We start from the raw sequence: 18,548 nt of genomic DNA on the forward strand, positions 1-18,548 counted from the left end.
CAAAATCAGTCATGCATACCAAGAGACAGAAGGATCTTGTTCCAGAAAATCAGAAAGTGGAAAAAAGGTCTTGCAAAAGAAAAAAATGCATGGAAAGTTATAGAACTAAAAGTAAGATAGAAAACTGCAGAACAAAAGATTATACAATCAAAAGAAAATGAAAAATGGGGACTTGGAAGAAAAACCCTATTAAATATCAAGCAAAATCCCAAACTATTATACTCATATGCGAAGAAGATGAATAAAAGAAGAATAGAAATAGGCCCTCTAAGAATTGAAGGGAGATTAACGAATGAAAAAAAGGAAATTTGCAACATATTGGCAGAACGATATAAGAGAGAATTCACCCTAGAAGATAATGAAGATAATGATATAGAAGTAAGGATGAAAATAGTGAATATTTAGCTGACATAGATATTAATGAAGCTGATATTGTGCAGGCTATTAATGAAATTAAAAATGGAGCTGCTGCAGGGCCGGATGGAGTGCCTGCTATTTTGTTAAAGAAAGTAGTTCATTCTATCGCAAAGCCACTTGCAATATTATTAAGACAAAGTGGTAGATACAGGCAAGATTTATGATGAGCACAAATTAGCATATATTACCCCTACTTTCAAAAGTGGATCAAGACTAGAGGCAAGTAATTATAGGCCTGTGAGTCTAACATCACATATTATGAAAGTGTATGAAAGGGTAATGAAGAAAAATATTATGAAACATTTATAAAAAATAATTTGTTTAATAAAGGACAACATGGTTTCGTACCCGGAAAAAGTACACAAACCCCAACCGTTAGTTCCACCGTGAGAACATATTCAAAAATATGAAAAGCGGAAATGAAACAGATGTGGTTTATTTAGACTTTGCAAAAGCTTTTGACAAAGTAGACCATAATATATTAGCGAAGAAAATTAGAAAACACAATATCGTGGATAAAGTAGGAAGATGGTTAAAAGAATTTTTACACAACAGAAAACAGATAGTTATTGCAAACGACGAGAAATCGGATGAAGCCAAGGTAATATCCGGTGTGCCGCAAGGTACGGTGTTAGCTGCAATACTGTTTGTTATTATGATTGAAGACATAGACAGTAATGTTAAGGATTCGGTAGTGAGTAGTTTCGCAGATGACACAAGAATAAATAGAGAAATTACTTGTGATGGAAAGATAGGAAACGCTCCTACAAAGAGACCTTAACAAAGTATATGATTGGGCAGAGGTAAATAGGATGGTATTTAACTCTGATAAATTTGAATCAATAAATTATGGAGACAGAGAAAGAAAGCTATATGCATATAGGGGACCTAATAATGAGACAATCACAAATAAGGAAGCAGTGAAAGACCTTGGTGTGATGATGAATAGGAACATGGTTATGCAATGATCCAAATAGCAATTCTGTTGGCAAAATGTAAAGCAAAAATGGGAATGTTGTTACGGCACTTCAAAACAAGAAAAGCTGAACACATTATTATGCTTTATAAAACATATGTTTCGTAGTCCACTTGAAATATTGCAATATGATATGGTACCCACACTATCAAAAGGATATTGCACAAATAGAGAGTGTACAAAGGTCCTTTACAGCTAGAATAGAAGAAGTTAAAGACCTTGACTACTGGAAAAGACTACAATCCTTAAAATTATATAGTCTAGAAAGGAGAAGAGAACGCTACATGATAATTCAGGCATGGAAACAGATAGAAGGAATAGCAGAAAATATCATGGAACTAAAAATATCAGAAAGAGCAAGCAGAGGTAGATTAATAATGCCCAAAACTATACCAGGAAAAATAAGGAAAGCACACAGGACATTAATCCACTATGCACCAGCATCGATAATGCAGCGTCTATTCAATGCGTTGCCAGCTCATCTGAGGAATATATCAGGAGTGAGCGTAGATGTGTTTAAGAATAAGCTCGACAAATATCTAAACTGCATCCCAGACCATCCAAGATTGGAAGATGCAAAATATACCGGAAGATGTACTAGCAACTCTCTGGTAGACATTAGAGGTGTCTCACACTGAGGGACCTGGGGCAACCCAAACAAGATGTAAGGTCTGTAAGGTAAGGTAAGGTCTCCTACGAAGAGGAAGGCCTTTGACAAACGAGGAAGGTCTTCTTTCCGCTCGTTGAAGAAGAGCAAATAGCAGCCATATCCTCCAAACACATGTAGGGGCCAGGCTTCAACATTTTGTGGAAGCGTGGTCAGTAAGAGAAGCAGATCCCTGGACTCTGTCTGTTCTACAGAAGGGTTACATCATTCCCTTCGTAGACAGACCTCCTTTGGCAACATCTCCGAAGGAATTGTCGGCGAGGTACAAGGACCCTGTTCTGAGAGAGACTCTCCTTCAGCGGTGGTGTTTTCGATGAGGGGGACAAGGAAGCAATTGAAATAGTACAGGATCCACACTCCCCGGGGTTTTACAACCGCCTTTTCTTAGTACCAAAGGCTTCGGGGGGATGGAGACCCGTACTGGACGTAAGCATCCCGAACCGTTACGTGGAGAAAAAGAAGTTCTCCATGGAAACTTCAGCTTCGGTTCTGTCAGCCCTGCGTCAGGGAGATTGGATGGTCTCCCTGGACCTTCAGGATGCTTACTTTCATGTCCCGATTCACCCATTGTCAAGAAAGTATCTCAGATTTGTGATACAAGGAAAGATCTTTCAGTTCAGGGCCTTGTGCTTCGGCCTATCCACCGCTCCTCAGGTATTTACGTATCTGATGAGGAAAGTGGCCAAATGGCTTCATCGAGAAGGGATCAACAAATCTCGGCTGTTAACCAATCTCGACGATTTGGCTAATCCGAGCCAAGTCAGAGAAACAATGTTTGGAGGACCTGCAAACGACTTTGAACCTGACGAAATCCTTAGGATTACTCGTGAACCTCGAGAAATCCCAGATGGTCCCCAGCCAGAACTTAGTTTATCTGGGGATTCGGATGGATTCTCTGGGTTTTCGGGTCTTTTTTTTCTTTTCCCTCCCAGGAAAGACTTGTTCGGGGCTTGAAGAAAGTCTCGAGCTTCCTAGGGAAAGAACGAAGTTCAGTAAGGGAATGGTTAAGCCTGCTGGGAACCCTTTCCTCACTAGAACAGTTCATTTCCCTAGGAAGACTCCACCTACGCCCGCTTCAGTTCTTCTTAAGAAGAATTTGGAGTTGGAAGTACGGGCAACTATCAGACACTTTCGTGATTCCATCGGAGGTGAAGACTCATCTAAAGTGGTGGCTGACTCCCCTGGAAAAGAACGAGGGCTTGTCTCTAGAAGTTCGGAACCCAAACCTAATCTTATTCTCAGACGCTTCAGAGTAGGGATGGGGTGCGACTCTAGGGACAAAAGAAGTGTCAGGCCAATGGAGGAAGGAACAGGAAGCCTGGCATATAAACGCCAAGGAACTTTATGCTGTTCTCCTAGCTCTAAAATCATTCGAACCAGAGGTAAAAGGTCAAGTGGTACAGGTCAACGAGGACAATACCACGGCGTTGGCCTATATCAGGAAACGGGGGGACTCACTCTTTTTCTCTGTTCCAAATAACAAGAGATCTGTTATATTGGATGAAAGAAAAGAATGTTACGCTCCTTACGAGATTCATGAAAGGAGAGAAAATCGTAAGAGCAGACAGGCTAAGCAGGTCATACCAAGTTCTGCCCACAGAGTGGACTCTTCACGATCAAGTTGGTCACTGTGGGGCAGACCACAAATAGACCTATTTGCCACCTTCCTATCCAGGAGGATAGAGAATTTCTGCTCCTCGGTGGAAGACCCGAGAGCGATAGCGGTGGATGCCATGCTGCTGGATTGGGCAGGCCTAGATGCCTACGCCTTTCCCCCCTTCAAAATGTTAGGAGTGGTACTAAAGAAGTTTGTGGCTTCAAAAGGGACGAGACTAACACTCGTCGCCCCCTTTTGTCCGTCTCAAGATTGGTTCACAGAGGTACAGGAATGGACAGTGGACTTCCCAAGATCTCTTCCAAACAGGAGAGATCTTCTCAAACAACCCCACTTCGAGAGGTATCATCAAAACCTCCACGCTCTCGCTCTGACTGCCTTTCGACTATCGAAAGACTTGTCAGAGCGAGAGGCTTTTCAAGCAAAGCTTCGAAGGCAATTGCTAGAGCCCGAAGATCCTCAACTATTCGGGTATATCAATCCAAGTGATGTTTCAGGAGATGGTGTAGAAAGAAGAAGCTGTCCTCCTCCGATACCTCTGTGACCAACATTGCTGACTTTCTAATAATCCTTAGAGAGGAATCTCAGTTACCTGTGTCGACCATCAAAGGCTATAGAAGCATGCTCTCTGCGGTTTTCAGAAACAGAGGCTTAAACATAGCTGAAGATAAGGATCTTCATGACCATATAAGGTCATTCGAAACCTCGAAAACCATATCTCCTCGTACTCCGAACTGGAACTTGGATGTGGTTCTTAAATTCCTGTCATCGGATAGATTTGAGCCTCCTCACAAAGCGTCGTTTAGAGACTTAACGAGAAAATGTATTTTCCTTTTGTCCCTAGCGACTGCGAAAAGAACTAGTGAGATCCATGCTCTTAATTCTCAAGTGGGTTTTAAGAGAGATGCAGTGATTTGTTCTTTCCAGACTCTGTTTCTGGCCAAGAACGAGAACCCTTCAAAACCTTGGCCAAAGAGTTTTGAAGTTAAAAGTCTTTCAAATCTAGTGGGAAAGGAATTGGAAAGATCATTATGTCCAGTTAGAGCCCTGAAGTTCTATTTAAAGAAGAAGAACGAACTCGGGGGATGTAAACAAAGTTTATGGTGCGCAGTGCGGGATCCTAGTAGACCCATGTCACACATTTTTTGTTAGGAACATTATTACAGAAGTTCATAATAACTGCACAGATGACTCTTTCAAGACTCTTTGAGTGAAGGCTCATGAGGTAAGAGCTGTAGCCACTACCTTAGCCTTTCATAAAAACATGTCTTTAAAAGACATTTTAGATGCGACTTACCGGAGGTGTAATTCAGTTTTCGCATCTCACTATCTTAAAGATGTGAAAGTGACCTATGAGAAGTGCTTCTCTCTAGGGCCTTTTGTATCAGCGGATACAGTGCTGGGACTTGGAACACATACCGATCCTTAAGAAAATTTTAATAATTTATTTTGATTATTGTACGTAGACCTACTTTGGGAGACGGGTTTTTGGTTTTCTACTGACAAGAGTGCTTGTTGTCGCACGGGCGGCCGTTGCTTTGGTCAGTAAGAAATCAGGAATGCGTCTTACTGGTTAGGTTGTACAAAAATTTTTTTTTATTATTATTTTTGTACTTTTGCGTGTACGAATGTGGGTGATTCGAGTTTGGTTGTTTGCAAGGAGTTCGGGGATAACTCCTTGCAATCTTAGAACTAACACAGTGGTTAGGTTAAGGTGATCGGGATCGGTGTTGTGCTCCTTGAATAAGGTTCTTGTCATATAAGTGGATCAGCACCCATTGACATAGTCCTTCCAGGCTCTGCCAAGTAAGCGGATAAGACCCCTTTGGCAGACCTTCAAGAACTCTTAGCCATAGATCAATATCTCGCTGAGGCTCTTGAGACTGAGCAGACTCCTGGATAGTATTCATGAAGTCTTCAGTCTAATCATGTAGGAACCAAGGTTTTATTTATTTATTACCTACAACGTATGTTGTGATTCCTGTTTAAATCTGTAATTAGCTGTCTCTTACCCTCCTCCAATGGTGTGAATCAGCTAAGTATATATCTGACAGGTAAGTTGAATGTATAAAAATGATATTGTTATGATACAATAAAGTTTTATACATACTTACCTGGCAGATATATACGATTTATACCCACCCTACCTCCCCTCAGGAGACAGGCGGTATAGAGAAAATATGATAGAAAACGGGAATGGTTCCTATTCCTGCCACCCAGCGGCAGGCAGGTAGATCACCTGACCTACCGGTAGCGTGTGCGCGAAATTTGAATTTCTGTCGGGCGACGGAGTCTAATAGCTAAGTATATATCTGCCAGGTAAGTATGTATAAACTTTATTGTATCATAACAATATAATTTTTCCTAACTAGACAAACTTGAGGTCCTTTACATTTATGGCCACCTCTTGCAACACCTCAATCTGTTCCTGGGCCTTAAGCAAAGTGGAATGTTTACATTCAGTCGGGCAGGACTCTCGACTATCGGACAAGCAGTTACTGCCTAACTACCTTTGTAATCTTTTATGGCCGATTGCCAGCCTATGCTGAAAGTAATTCCTAACGTAAAGGACCTCAGGCTTGTATAGTTAGGAAAAATACAATTTACTTTAAAAAAAATTTTGATATTGTACTGAAATGGCTTTCAGGTCCTCCTTTTGAACTGCCAAATTCTGCTTCCCTGACAGTCTTGACAAGGAGATAGGATTTTCTCAAGGAAGCGCAGTTTGCTCCTTTACTTTAGGATTATTGGTGAAGAATGAACTTCCCTCAAAATGTTGTCCTCATGCGCTTTTAAGGGGGCCGGCTGGAACCCCTATATACAGTGGTATAGGGCGAAAAAGGCTACGATCTTTGAGCAAAGAGATCTTCATTTATGATAAATAACATAGTTTTGGTTTTTTAATACCCAAAATGGAATATGAAATTCATAATAATCATGATTTATTAAATTGTCTTTGTAAAAAGAGAGTACATCTTCGAGTTTCACCTCTGACATTCTCTTGCATTTATGTTTTGTTTATCTTTGTTTCGGCAAGAATGTCATCATGCCAAAGAGGAAAATACAAGGAAAACATCTCGCTAACATACAGAAGAAGAAAATTCGCTGTAATAAGCCGAGTTAGTGAAGGGGAGAGAGGGGGTTACGTAGGAAGGAGTGCCCCATCTTGCCTCAAGCAGTGCCCCAGGCTACGATATATGAGCAAAGGGATCATCATTTATGATTAAATTATGATAAATAAAATAGTTTTGGTTTATTAATACACAAAAAAGAAATATACATTCATAATAATCATTATTTATTAACATTGTCTTTATAGAAATACGAAGGAAAACTTTGAACGCCCGTATCTCAAAACTATACTTATTGACCTTCAAAGTCTATCTCCTCACTTAGTTTTAAAGCTATAACATTGGAATTTGGCATATAACTCAGAAAGACATTATAGAACAATCAAATAGAGCCCGTTTTTCCAATTTTTGTTTCGTCTTTTTTTTTATAAATTTTTTCTCGTGATTTATAAGGTTTATTTTTTTTACCATATTGAAAAATTCATATCAAGCAAAAAAATGACTTTTAGAAAAAAAACTCTCCATTTGATTGGAGGTCTACATCAGGTCTATATATGGTAGTAATCCCAGGTCTTAATATTAAATAACAAGGGAGGAGATAGAATTTGAAAAGTGGTTATTTTCGGGATAAATTGCCCTGGCGTCACAAAACCGAAGGTCAGAGGCGAAAATCATATGCGGTTTGGAGATGTCCCAAGTCACCTTATTAAGTGGCATGAATGTCAAAGTCCTGTCGTTGAAAAACGGCATTAGCCGGCCGGCCCCCTTAATTAAGAGATTACCAGACCAAGAGAGAACTCTCTGTCCAGTTAAAGCTCTTAAATGTTATCAGAAAGAACAAAAGGTATTAGAGGCACCTCTCAGAACTTTTGGTGCTCAGTGAGAAATCCCTTACATGCTTTGTCTAAGAATGCCTTTTCTTTCTGTTTTAGAGATGTTATTGTAGAATCACATTCAAAATTACATGAAAAGGTATTCCTTTATTAAAAGTTAGGACATGATATAGGGGCAGTTGCTACTTCACTGGCTTTTAAGTGGAATCTCTTTCTACAATCCTGCAGTCTACATACTGGAAATGTAGATCGGTGTTTGCTACATATTATCTTCAGGGCTTCGAGACAATTTACGATGAATGCTGTACATTAGGTCCGTTCAGTGAGGCTGGCATGGTACTGGGTAACAAAGGATAGATGTTAACCTCCTATTTGACTATCCTCTTTCCTTGATCAAGGTTGTTGAGTTTGTCTTGGGAAGCCTGGAGGTACTGTGTACCCAAGTACCCTCAAGTCAGTTGTCTTTTACAGAGTGGTAGTTTTGTTAAAAGTTGTTTTGGTATGGTTTTATACTGTGAAAACGCAAATAATGGGTAGATATGTTCTGAAGAGAAATCTGCGAATACGCGAGTCCACGAATGCCGAGAATGCGAGTACAGGGGCTCCACTGTAACACCTGTCATAGCTTCTTCATCAGGTAAGGTTACAACAAGCACCTATCAGTGCTAGCTAATTTACTGATTCATGTAAAGTTCTGTTTAGAATATTAGTTTTGAAATAGTACTAAATGTCCATGTATCCCAGTGCCTGTCAATGTGGGATTCAGCTGTGTAATTACTTGGTAAGTTATTTATATAAAAAAGACATTTTTATGATAAGATAAATTTCTTTTATACCTAGCAAGTAATTACATAATGGGGGCCCACCCACCTCCCTGCTATGGACATTGAGCACAAACAAATTGTTCTGTTCAGCTATGTTGTACCTATTCTTCCCCGAAAGTGGGTGGGGCGATCTACATACAGTCAAAACAAAATAGTGCTACTGCGATGTCCAAAATTTTCAAATTTTTAGCTGACATAGTGTTAGCAACTTTAGGCATATAATTACTTTTTAAGTAATATACAAAAATTTATTTTTACTAGTTAGTGGGGCCCAGTACCCGGGCGGTGAGGCTAGGTGCCAAGGCTCCAGACGATGTGACTGTACTCTAAAGTAACAGTTATCTAACACCGGTGTATTTTTGCCGAGCTAATGCTCAAACTTTTTATTCCTTTCCTTGTTATTTCGTATGTTGTTGTACCTGTCTTACTTGTCAGAACATAAGAATTCACAATTCAACATTTACCGTAAACTACCAACTAAGTGGTAGTTTTCCCAGATGTAATTTTTACCCTTATCTTATCATTTTCAGCATTGATTTGAAAATTATTTAGTCTAGTTGGTTAGGTAATCACTGAGTAAGGAAAGACCCTCTCTCCTTCACCCCTCTTTAACCTCTAATGCTAATAAATTGGTCCATCAGCTGTTAAGCACTTACGTGGGATTCTGCACCGGTGAAAAGTGCTTACAGACAACAGACAGACCAAACTACTGTTTTTTGTAGTAAGATTATAAAAATGTCATGTTTCCTTGGTAATTTTTTCCTTCAGTGATGTTACTAATAGTAATCTTATCATTTCAGAGCCTAGCTAATAGCAAGTATTACAAAGGTGGATTTGAACCCAAAATGACGAAAAGAGAAGCAGCTCTTATACTCAGTGTATCTCCAAGTGCTAATTCTCAAAAAGTTCGGGTGAGTACAGCTTTTTATCTTCATCATTGTTATCAGCATTAATGTTTTTTTTTATTAGATTTTACCTTTTCTATCCTCTCTTTCTTTCCTCTTTTTCTTTGATTTTCTTGGACTTCCTACTGGTCTTCATCTTGTTAATTCTGTATCTGTTATTATTCAAACTCCTCTCACAGTCCACACCCCTTCTCATCACTCTCAGTCTTCAGGGTTTCAGTTTATTTCCATTTCATGAACACCTACTCTGTTAGCATTTATTTCTATATTAAAAAACTGCCTCTTTGTTAAGTTAATTTTTCCTGCTTTTGTGTCACCGTCAGTGCATACGGAACAACCTGGAATTTCTCTAGGTTTTGTTCCTGTACTTTTGCTTTTCTTTAACTAATGTGTAGGCTATTTACAAAAAATGTGTCCTAATTTTGTGCTATCTACTTGAACAAACTCTGCTGACATGAACCTTCGTAGCAGTCCCTCACTTTATAGGCTGCCATATGTAAAAGTAGAAGAGAAGAATTTGTAAAATAGAAGGTTCTGTCTCATGATTTTTCTAGCATTTATTAGTGGACCAACTTATTTGATGGTGTAAACAGGCATTTTTCATACCACAGTGAGCAGTTACTGTCCATTAAATGAGTAATACACTACTTAATACTATTGATTCTGTAAACACACTAATTAACTAGAACTTAGTCCCAATAGTAAAACTGGCTTTTAAAAACTGTAGCCAACCATATTCAGTATGTTCACAGCCTGTGTTAAATAGGGTAGTAATTGTACATATTACATTACTGCAAGGTAGAAATAAACATAAAAACTTTCCTAGCAAGTGTTATTCAAGATGTCTGCTGGCACCGGTTAATCATCTCATAACTGCCACTGCTGGCTGCTTTGGGTCAATTCTAGCATCTATAGTATTCAGATGACATCGCCTCAAGTTTATGTGCATATATGAATATGTACTATGTTAATTGATAACATATAAAAGTAAAGAAATAGGTATGCATAGAATGGGGAAAGTGCGACATACCTTTTAGGATAGAATTCAAGGCCAAGGTGGAAAGATTATGGTACAGCTCAAGGTTTGAGAAAAATGGTTTTTATGGTCACCACCTGACATAAAGCAACTAAATTTGACATCTGAGATTACCTAGGACTCACAAATAGTTGCACAGTTGTCCCATTGGTACATTATTGATAGAAGGGAATGATGAAAGCTCTAACTAACCTTTGTTAAGCAACTCAGTTACTTCAGACCATTAGCAAGTGCCAATGATGTGTTGCATGTCACCTTGTTCAGTTCACAAGATGTTGTCATTGGATGATGATGCCAGTATACTGTCATTTCTCATTTGGTATTGTAATTACCAGGAGATTACAGAGGAATAATAGTACATGGATCCATTTTGTCATCGCTATAGGGATATCGCTATAGGGTAGGTATATCTATATTATAACTTTTTGGTGAGGACACATCAGGTATTGCAGACCTGTCCAATAATGCTAGAAATGATCTGTTTCTGTCCCTAGTCACAGCTGTTCTGCATTATCTGAAAATTCCAGAGACTGTAAGGGAGGTATGTCCAGATTTTCCCTCTGTACAGCAGATGCCAATAACTTGAATAGATTGGAATACAGTCTCATGCAGGCACAGACATGTTATTCTAAGAATGTGTAGAGATGTGATGGCTGGTGAAGCAACACAATGCCTTGTCCATGAAAACCGAGCTTGTTCCTACATGATATTCAAACCCTTGGTCCGTTACAACAGGAATTGCTAAAGGTATCGCCTAGACGGCTGCTGAAGTCTTTAAACAAGGCGGTTTGGTAGTTGACGATCAGTCTGGTTGTTGGTAGTTCCTCCAATTTGCTTTCGGCCGTCAATGTGGGTAGACGTGTACTACACCGCTCTCTGCCCAATTGTTGTTGCTAATTTCTTTTCAATCCCAGTGGGATTTCCCTTGTTCTTTTTGTGTATTGTTATTGTGATAGTGTGTGTATGCTTATTGACATAATACAACAAACCCATAGTGTGTCTATGCTTATTGACATAATAATGCAACAAACCCATAATTTTGTACATGAACTTCCCTGACAGATATATACTTAGCTATAGTCTCCGACGTTCCCGACAGAATTTCAAATCTCGCGGCACACGCGACAGGTAGGTTCGGTGGTCTACCTTACCCGCCGCTGGGTGGCGGATGTACGAACCACTCCCGTAGCTTGTCAGATTTTTCTCTGTCGCGGGAACGATAACAACTGTTGTCGGTTCCTCTCGATAGTTTTTCGATTCTCGCTTGCCTGGAGTTAATTTGGACTTCTTTTGGTGACGTATTCGCTTTGTTTGGCTTGGCATACGCTGATTGTGGACCGGTTTGATTTTGATTTGGATTTTCTTTAACGATGTCTGACCTAGATTCAGTAGTTAAAACTTCGGTTTTGTTTAGGGTTTGCGTGAATGAAGGATGTAAAGTGAGGTTGCCGAAAGGTTCGGTAGACCCCCACACGGTTTGCATGAAATGCAGGGGGAATGAATGTTCTTTTGCTAACCCTTGTAGTGAATGTAAGGGATTGAATGAAGAAGAATATAAGGCTCTCTCTTCTTATGTTAGGAAGTTGGAACGTGATAGAGTGCGTAAGGCTTCCTCTAGAAGTTCTAGCAGATCTAGAATGAGTGAGTTGGATGTGGATCCTAATAGTACTAACGTAGAAGTAGAACCTTCTTCCCAAGTTGCGGCCCCGGCTCCCCGCACCGAAGCCGAAGATTCGCCTTCGGAGGCGGCAGCTCTGAAAGCCACGATTCGTTCTATGGATCAGAAGATTCGTCAGTTGGAAGGTAAGGAGAGTGTTGGTGATCAGTGCAGTGTCCCCAGTGTTGTGGAGGGTGCGTCTGACCGGCTCCTTAGTGCCTCTAGGCCTAGACCTCTTCCAGACTCCCAGTTTCCAGTGAGTAGGAAAGTCGAAAGCCGCAGGAGGGCTAGGGAGAGCCCCCACCGGTCAGGCGTCCCCTCGGCAGATCCTGAAGTACGCTCCCAGGTTGCCTCGGATCGCTACAAGAAGGAGCTCCTACGCCAATGCTTCTCCTCTTCGTCGTCTCCCTCTCCGAAGAGAGGTTGGAACTCCCCGGATGCGTCGCGCCCGTTGAAGAGGGCTTGGAAGGCTCCCTGCAGTCCTTTGGCTTCTAGTCCGGAGGTTTTCCCGGAAGAATCGTCGGTGGAGGCGAAGAAACCCAAGAAATCCTGTGATCGTTCTTCTTCTCGCGCTCCGCGCTCGGACGCCTGCTTCCGAGGAAGAAAACAACAGATTCTACTACGAGAGTTACTCGCTGGACTTCAAGCTCAGATCACGGCGCTAGCAGACTCTCTAGCAGTTAGATCACGTAGGAAGAAAGGACGTTTCTCTTCCGATCAAGAGATCTAGGCGCCGCTCTCAGAGGATCGTTCTCCTTCATATGGGGAGGTTTCGTATGAAGGTGGGGGCTCGCGTGAGCGCCCTCGCTCGCCTGGCTCTCTTTCGATTTCAAGGCGCCAAACATCGGTAGGACGCTCATGGAGAAAGAAGTTTTTTCTCCAGATTGGATTCCCGCTTCCGGTAAGCGCACTGCACCTGCTCATCACGCTATTTCTTCAACTCCCTCGCGTGAGACTTCTCCTCAGCAGCCTCAAGATTCTAGAAGGCGCCCTTATACAAGTAGGCGTTCTTCTTCCAATGTCACTCTCCTCGAGTTTCGGATCGTGACTTCTCTCCTGACAGGCATCTAGAGTCTGGTAGGAGTCGTGTGCATGATAGACGGCCTACTGTTAGCCACTCCCCGCAAGGTAGGCGCCAAGAGCCTACTGCACATAGATCTCCTAGTAGGCGCTCGTCTCTTTTAAGGCGTCATACTCCTGATTATTCTCCTAGGGGCAGACAACAAGAGTCTTTCAAGCGCCCTTCTCCGTAGGCGCTCTACCCGCTTCTAGGCGCACTTCTCCTGACCGTTTGTCTCTTGGTAGGCACCAGGAATCCCGGAAGCGCCCTTCTCCAAGTAGGCGCTCGTTAGTTTTGAAGCGCCCTTCTCCTGAATGTTACCCTCTTGTTAGACGTCAAGAGTCTCGCAAGCAGCCTTCTCCTAGTAGGCGCATTTCGCCTTCCAGTCGAACTTGCCGTTTATCGTACGCAACTGGACAGGTATGGAGAGCCGCGCAAGCGCTCTGCTCTCGATAGGCGCTCTTCTCCTGGCAGCCGCTCGCCTCAGGATAGGCGCATAGAGTATAGTAAGGCGCTCGCCTCCTCGTAAGCGCCCTGTGGATATTTCCGAGGATTCTCGGAGTAGGAGCCCTACCTCTCTTCGGCTGAGATTCCGTATACCTCGAGAGGGGAGTCTCATCGTAGACATCCCAGATCTTCTCATCGTTCTCCAGTGGATGTGAACTCTTCTAAGAGAGGGCGTTCTCCAACCTCCGCTCAACTCCTACTAGGATCCCTTCGTCACCTAAGGATCTTCCGCGCTCGGCCTCGACAAGACGTCCTAGAAGGTTCGGATGAGGAACCGAACACTTCTGCTGCTGTCTCTTCTTACAAGAAGCTTACAGAGCTACTTTTACAAGTTTTTTGGGGATTCCCTTACTCCTACGGCTCTCCTCCTTCTCCTCACTCACTTTTTTCAACGGCAAAGACAGCGAAGAGTTCTTCTTGTGTGAGGATGAAGCCAACTCTTTCAATGAAGAAGGCACTGAGGAGTTTTGGTTCCTGGATGGCTTCCAAAGAAGAAGCGGGGAAAAACGATGTTCGCTTTTCCTCCTTCGAAGTTATCAGGACGCGATGGTTTCTGGTACGAAACAGGAGAGCCCTTAGGATTTGGGTCTACCGTCTTCGGCTGATTCGGATTTTCGGCGCTGGTGGATTCGACAAGGAGAACTGCCCTTAACTCTGCTAAGACGACTTGGGCAATGAATGAATTGGATCATATGCTCAAAGGTATGTTTAGAGTGCTAGAAGTATTTAACTTCCTTGATTGGTCGTTGGGAGTCCTAGCCAAGAAAATTGAAGTGCCAGAGTCAATTTCGCCAGAAGATCTTATGTGTGTTTTGTCTTGTATGGACAAGTCGGTAAGAGACGGAGCGAGTGAAATCGCCTCCCTTTATGGGGCCTGGGATCGTGAAGAGAGGTCGGTTTATTGTTCCTTCTTAACGAAGTCGGTCTCCCATGCTCAGAGGTCTTCTTTGCTGTTTGCTCCTCTGTCTACTCAGTTGTTCCCGAAACATCGAGTGCAGGACATTTCGAGGTCACTTTCGGCCAAAGCCACCCAGGACCTTTTGGCACAGTCGGCAAGAAAACCTCGCCCTTCCTTCCCTACCAAGACTAAGAAGGAAAAGGCAAGTGTTCGAGAACCCTTTCGAGGGGCATCTTCATCAAGAACCTCTACGTTTAGAGGTCGTAGACCTTCAAGAAGGGGTAAGACTTTATTTCGGCCAAGTCTGTTAAAGCCCCCAAATAACTTGCAAAGTCCTTCAAACAACGGTGGGCGCCAGACTCTTAGAGTTTGCAGAAGTCTGGGCCCAAAAAGGGGCAGATCCTGGAACCCTGTCTATTTTGAGGAGAGGTTACCTCATCCCTTTCGTCGAAAGACCTCCCTTGACGACCATCCCAAGGGAACTGACGGCCAGGTACAGAGACCCCATCATGAATCAAGCTCTCCATCTAGCAGTAGATCAGATGCTGGAGAAGGGGCTTCTACAACCGCCTTTTCCTAGTTCAGAAGTCCTCAGGGGGATGGAGACCGGTGTTGGATGTAAGCGCCCTGACTTCTTCCTTCGTAGAAAAGAAGAAGTTCACGATGGAAACGCCTTCTTCAGTGCTGGCAGCACTTCGTCCAGGGGACTGGATGGTTTCCTTGGATTTACAGGACGCTTACTTCCACGTAACCGATCCATCCTTCCTCGAGGAAGTTTCTCAGATTCATGATGGGGGGGAAAAATTTTCAGTTCAGGGCTCTGTTGTTTTCGGCCTCTCGACGGACCCCTCAAGTGTTCACGAGGGGATTTTGAGGAAATGTGGCTCAATGGCTTCATTTGAAAGGGGTGAGGATATCCATGTACCTCGACGATTGGCTAATAATGGGCCAATTCAGAAGATCGTTGTTTGAAGGACTTACAAGTAACCTTAGAATTGACGAAGGCTTTGGGACTTCTCGTCAATTTCAAGAAGTCGTCACTAATTCCCGAGCAGGAGTGTGTGTATCTCGGGATACAGATGAACTCTCTGAGTTTTCGGGCTTTTCCCTCTCAGGAAAGGATAGCCCGAGGATTCGAGAGAGTAACAACCTTCTTAGGGAAAGAAGTATGCACAGTGAGGGAGTGGATGAGTCTGCTGGGGACGCTCTCCTCGCTGGAGCAATTCGTTTCCCTAGGAAGGTTGCACCTGAGACCGCTACAATTCTTTCTTCATCGGAATTGGAGTCGTCATTCTCAGGATTTGACGTTCTCCCTGTCGTTATCCCAGGACATCAAGAAACATCTCTTATGGTGGACAGATCCCAACCTCTTTGCAAAGGGACTGTCTCTTCAATCCCAGATCCCCAACCTGGTGTTGTTCTCCGACGCGTCGGACACGGGGTGGGGGGCAACTCTGGGAACCAGCGAAGTGTCAGGTACCTGGGTGGGGGACCAGGTAGCCTGGCACATCAACAGAAAGGAGTTGATGGCTGTGTAGTTGGCTCTGAAGGCTTTCGAGCCCAAAGTCAGAAGATCGGTAGTGCAGGTCAACGCGGACAACACTACAGCTCTGGCATATATCAGGAACACAGGGGGGGGACGCATCCTTCTCCCTGTACGAGACAGCAAGAGACCTTCTTCTGTGGGCAGAAGAAAGAGGAATCAAGCTTCTCACCAGGTTCGTGCAGGGAGAAAGGAATGTAAGAGCAGATCTCCTCAGCAGGAAAGATCAGGTCCTTCCCACAGAGTGGACCCTTCATCTGGATGTATGCCAGAGCCTGTGGAAGTTATGGGGCAGGCCACACATAGACCTCTTTGCCACGTCAAAGAACAAGAGGCTGGATCCTTACTGCTCTCCGATATCGGATCCAGAGGCATTAGCAATAGATGCTCTTCTTCTAGACTGGAACGGACTCGACGTCTACGCGTTTCCCCCCTTCAAGATCCTGGGGCTAACCATCAAGAAGTTCGTAGAGTCCGATTCAACGAGAATGACCTTAATCGCTCCCTTTTGGCCGGCCCAAGAATGGTTCACAGAGGTACTGGAATGGTTGGTGGACCTTCAAGATCGCTCACCCGCTAAGGAGCGATCTACTCAGACAACCCCACTTCGACAGGTACCACAAAAATCTCCTCGCTCTCAGTCTGACTGGCTTCAGACTGTCCAAAGTTTGGTCAGAGCGAAAGGCTTTTCAGCAACAGCTGCTAAAGCAATCGCAAGAGCGAGGAGACCTTCCACCTTGCGTGTATACCAGTCAAAGTGGGATGTCTTCAGACATTGGTGCAAGAGGAAGAACATTTCCTCTTCCAGTACCTCTGTGACCCAAATTGCGGATTTCCTTATTTTCCTCAAAGAAGAATGTCATCTGCTTGTGTCAACTATTAAGGGATACCGCAGTATGTTGGCGGCGGTATTTCGGCATAGAGGCTTAAAGATATCCGATGATAAGGATTTGCACGATCTTATTAGATCATTTGAAACCATTAAGCGTCCTCATGTAGTACCAAACTGGAATCTAGACGTAGTTCTACAATTCCTTGGATCGTCTAGATTCGAACCTCCTGGCTTAGCCTCTTTCAAGGATCTGACGAAGAAGGCCATCTTCCTTTTGGCCCTAGCTACAGCTAAGAGAGTGAGTGAGCTCCAAGCTATCGAGGGCAATGTAGGGTTTAAGGAAGATTCTATGGTGTGTTCGTTTCTTCCAAATTTCCTTGCAAAAGAATGAAAACCCATCACGGCCTTGGCCCAGGAGCTTTGAAGTTCGTAGTTTATCTTTTCTAGTAGGGGAAGAGCCTGAAAGAACTCTTTGCCTATGAGAATTATGAAGTATTTCTTAAGAGGAAGGAACAACTTAAGGCTAATCAAGATGTGCTTTGGTGCTCTGTAAAGGACCCCACTCGGCCCATGTCGAAGAATGCTCATTCCTTTTTTCTGAGAAGCCTTATTACAGAGGCACATGTTGCTTGTAAGGAAGAACATTTTAAAATACTGAAAGTGAAAGCTCACGAGGTGAGAGCCATCGCAACTTCGCTTGCATTCAGAAAAAATATGTCTGTGCGGAACTTGATGGAGGCGACTTTTTGGAGATGCCAATCGGTTTTCGCAAACCACTACCTACGTGATGTAAAAATCACATATGATAAATGCTTCGCCTTGGGTCCTTTCGTATCGGCGGATTCGGTGCTGGGCAGGGAGCTGAAACTTATCCTGTGTAAATTTTTTATATGTTACCCTATATTTATATTGTTGTTTTTTGGGGGTCTGAAAGAGGTTGCAGGAGGCACCTCTTTTGTCGTAATATTAACCCTTTGTATTTTGGTTAGGTGGTCCGGTGGGTTTTGGCTCCTTGCAGAGGTGAGTGGTAAGGATCTGTTAGGTAAGCGGACAAGGTCCCTCTAACAGTATCCGACTTGGATTCTACCACAATAGGGGATCACATATCCAGTGGTAGATCCGAGAGTCTTTCAGCATCAGGTCACGTCCTAGCTGTAGCTCTCCAGGCAATGCAGACTCAGAGACAGTATCTATGAAGTCTTCATCCTGAAAAGGTGAGAACCAAGGTTGTTATATCCTACAACATTAGTTGTTTCCCGTCTTACCTGTATTATTTAGCTGTCTCTTACCCTCCACCAAGGGTGCCAATCAGCTAAGTATATATCTGTCAGGGACGTTCATGTACAAAATGAGTATTGTTAAACTACAATAAAGTTTTGTACATACTTACCTGGCAGATATATACGATTAATGGCCCACCCAGCCTCCCCTCAGGAGACAGGTGGAAGAGAAAAATCTGACAAGCTACGGGAGTGGTTCGTACATCCGCCACCACCCAGCGGCGGGTAAGGTAGACCACCTAACCTACCTGTCGCGTGTGCCGCGAGATTTGAAATTCTGTCGGGAACGTCGGAGACTATAGCTAAGTATATATCTGCCAGGTAAGTATGTACAAAACTTTATTGTAGTTTAACAATATCATTTTACAACCACTGTTGAATTTTGCCCCCCAGCCGATATTGCCCCAGGGTTGAAGGGAAGAAGTGC

At 43.1% G+C, this 18,548-nt stretch overlaps 1 protein-coding gene across 1 annotated transcript in view; it reads left to right on the forward strand.

Annotated features, from left to right (window-relative positions):
* The window catches only part of LOC135219904 (mitochondrial import inner membrane translocase subunit TIM14-like), a 132,640-nt gene that overhangs the window by 42,518 nt on the left and 71,574 nt on the right, over positions 1-18,548 (forward strand). The window contains exon 3 of the mRNA XM_064257106.1: positions 9,204-9,314. Coding sequence (XP_064113176.1) covers positions 9,204-9,314 — 111 coding nt within the window. The remainder of the gene's footprint in view (positions 1-9,203; positions 9,315-18,548) is intronic.

Source organism: Macrobrachium nipponense, chromosome 1 (genome assembly GCF_015104395.2).
Source record: "Macrobrachium nipponense isolate FS-2020 chromosome 1, ASM1510439v2, whole genome shotgun sequence".
NCBI classification, from domain to species: Eukaryota; Metazoa; Arthropoda; class Malacostraca; order Decapoda; family Palaemonidae; genus Macrobrachium; species Macrobrachium nipponense.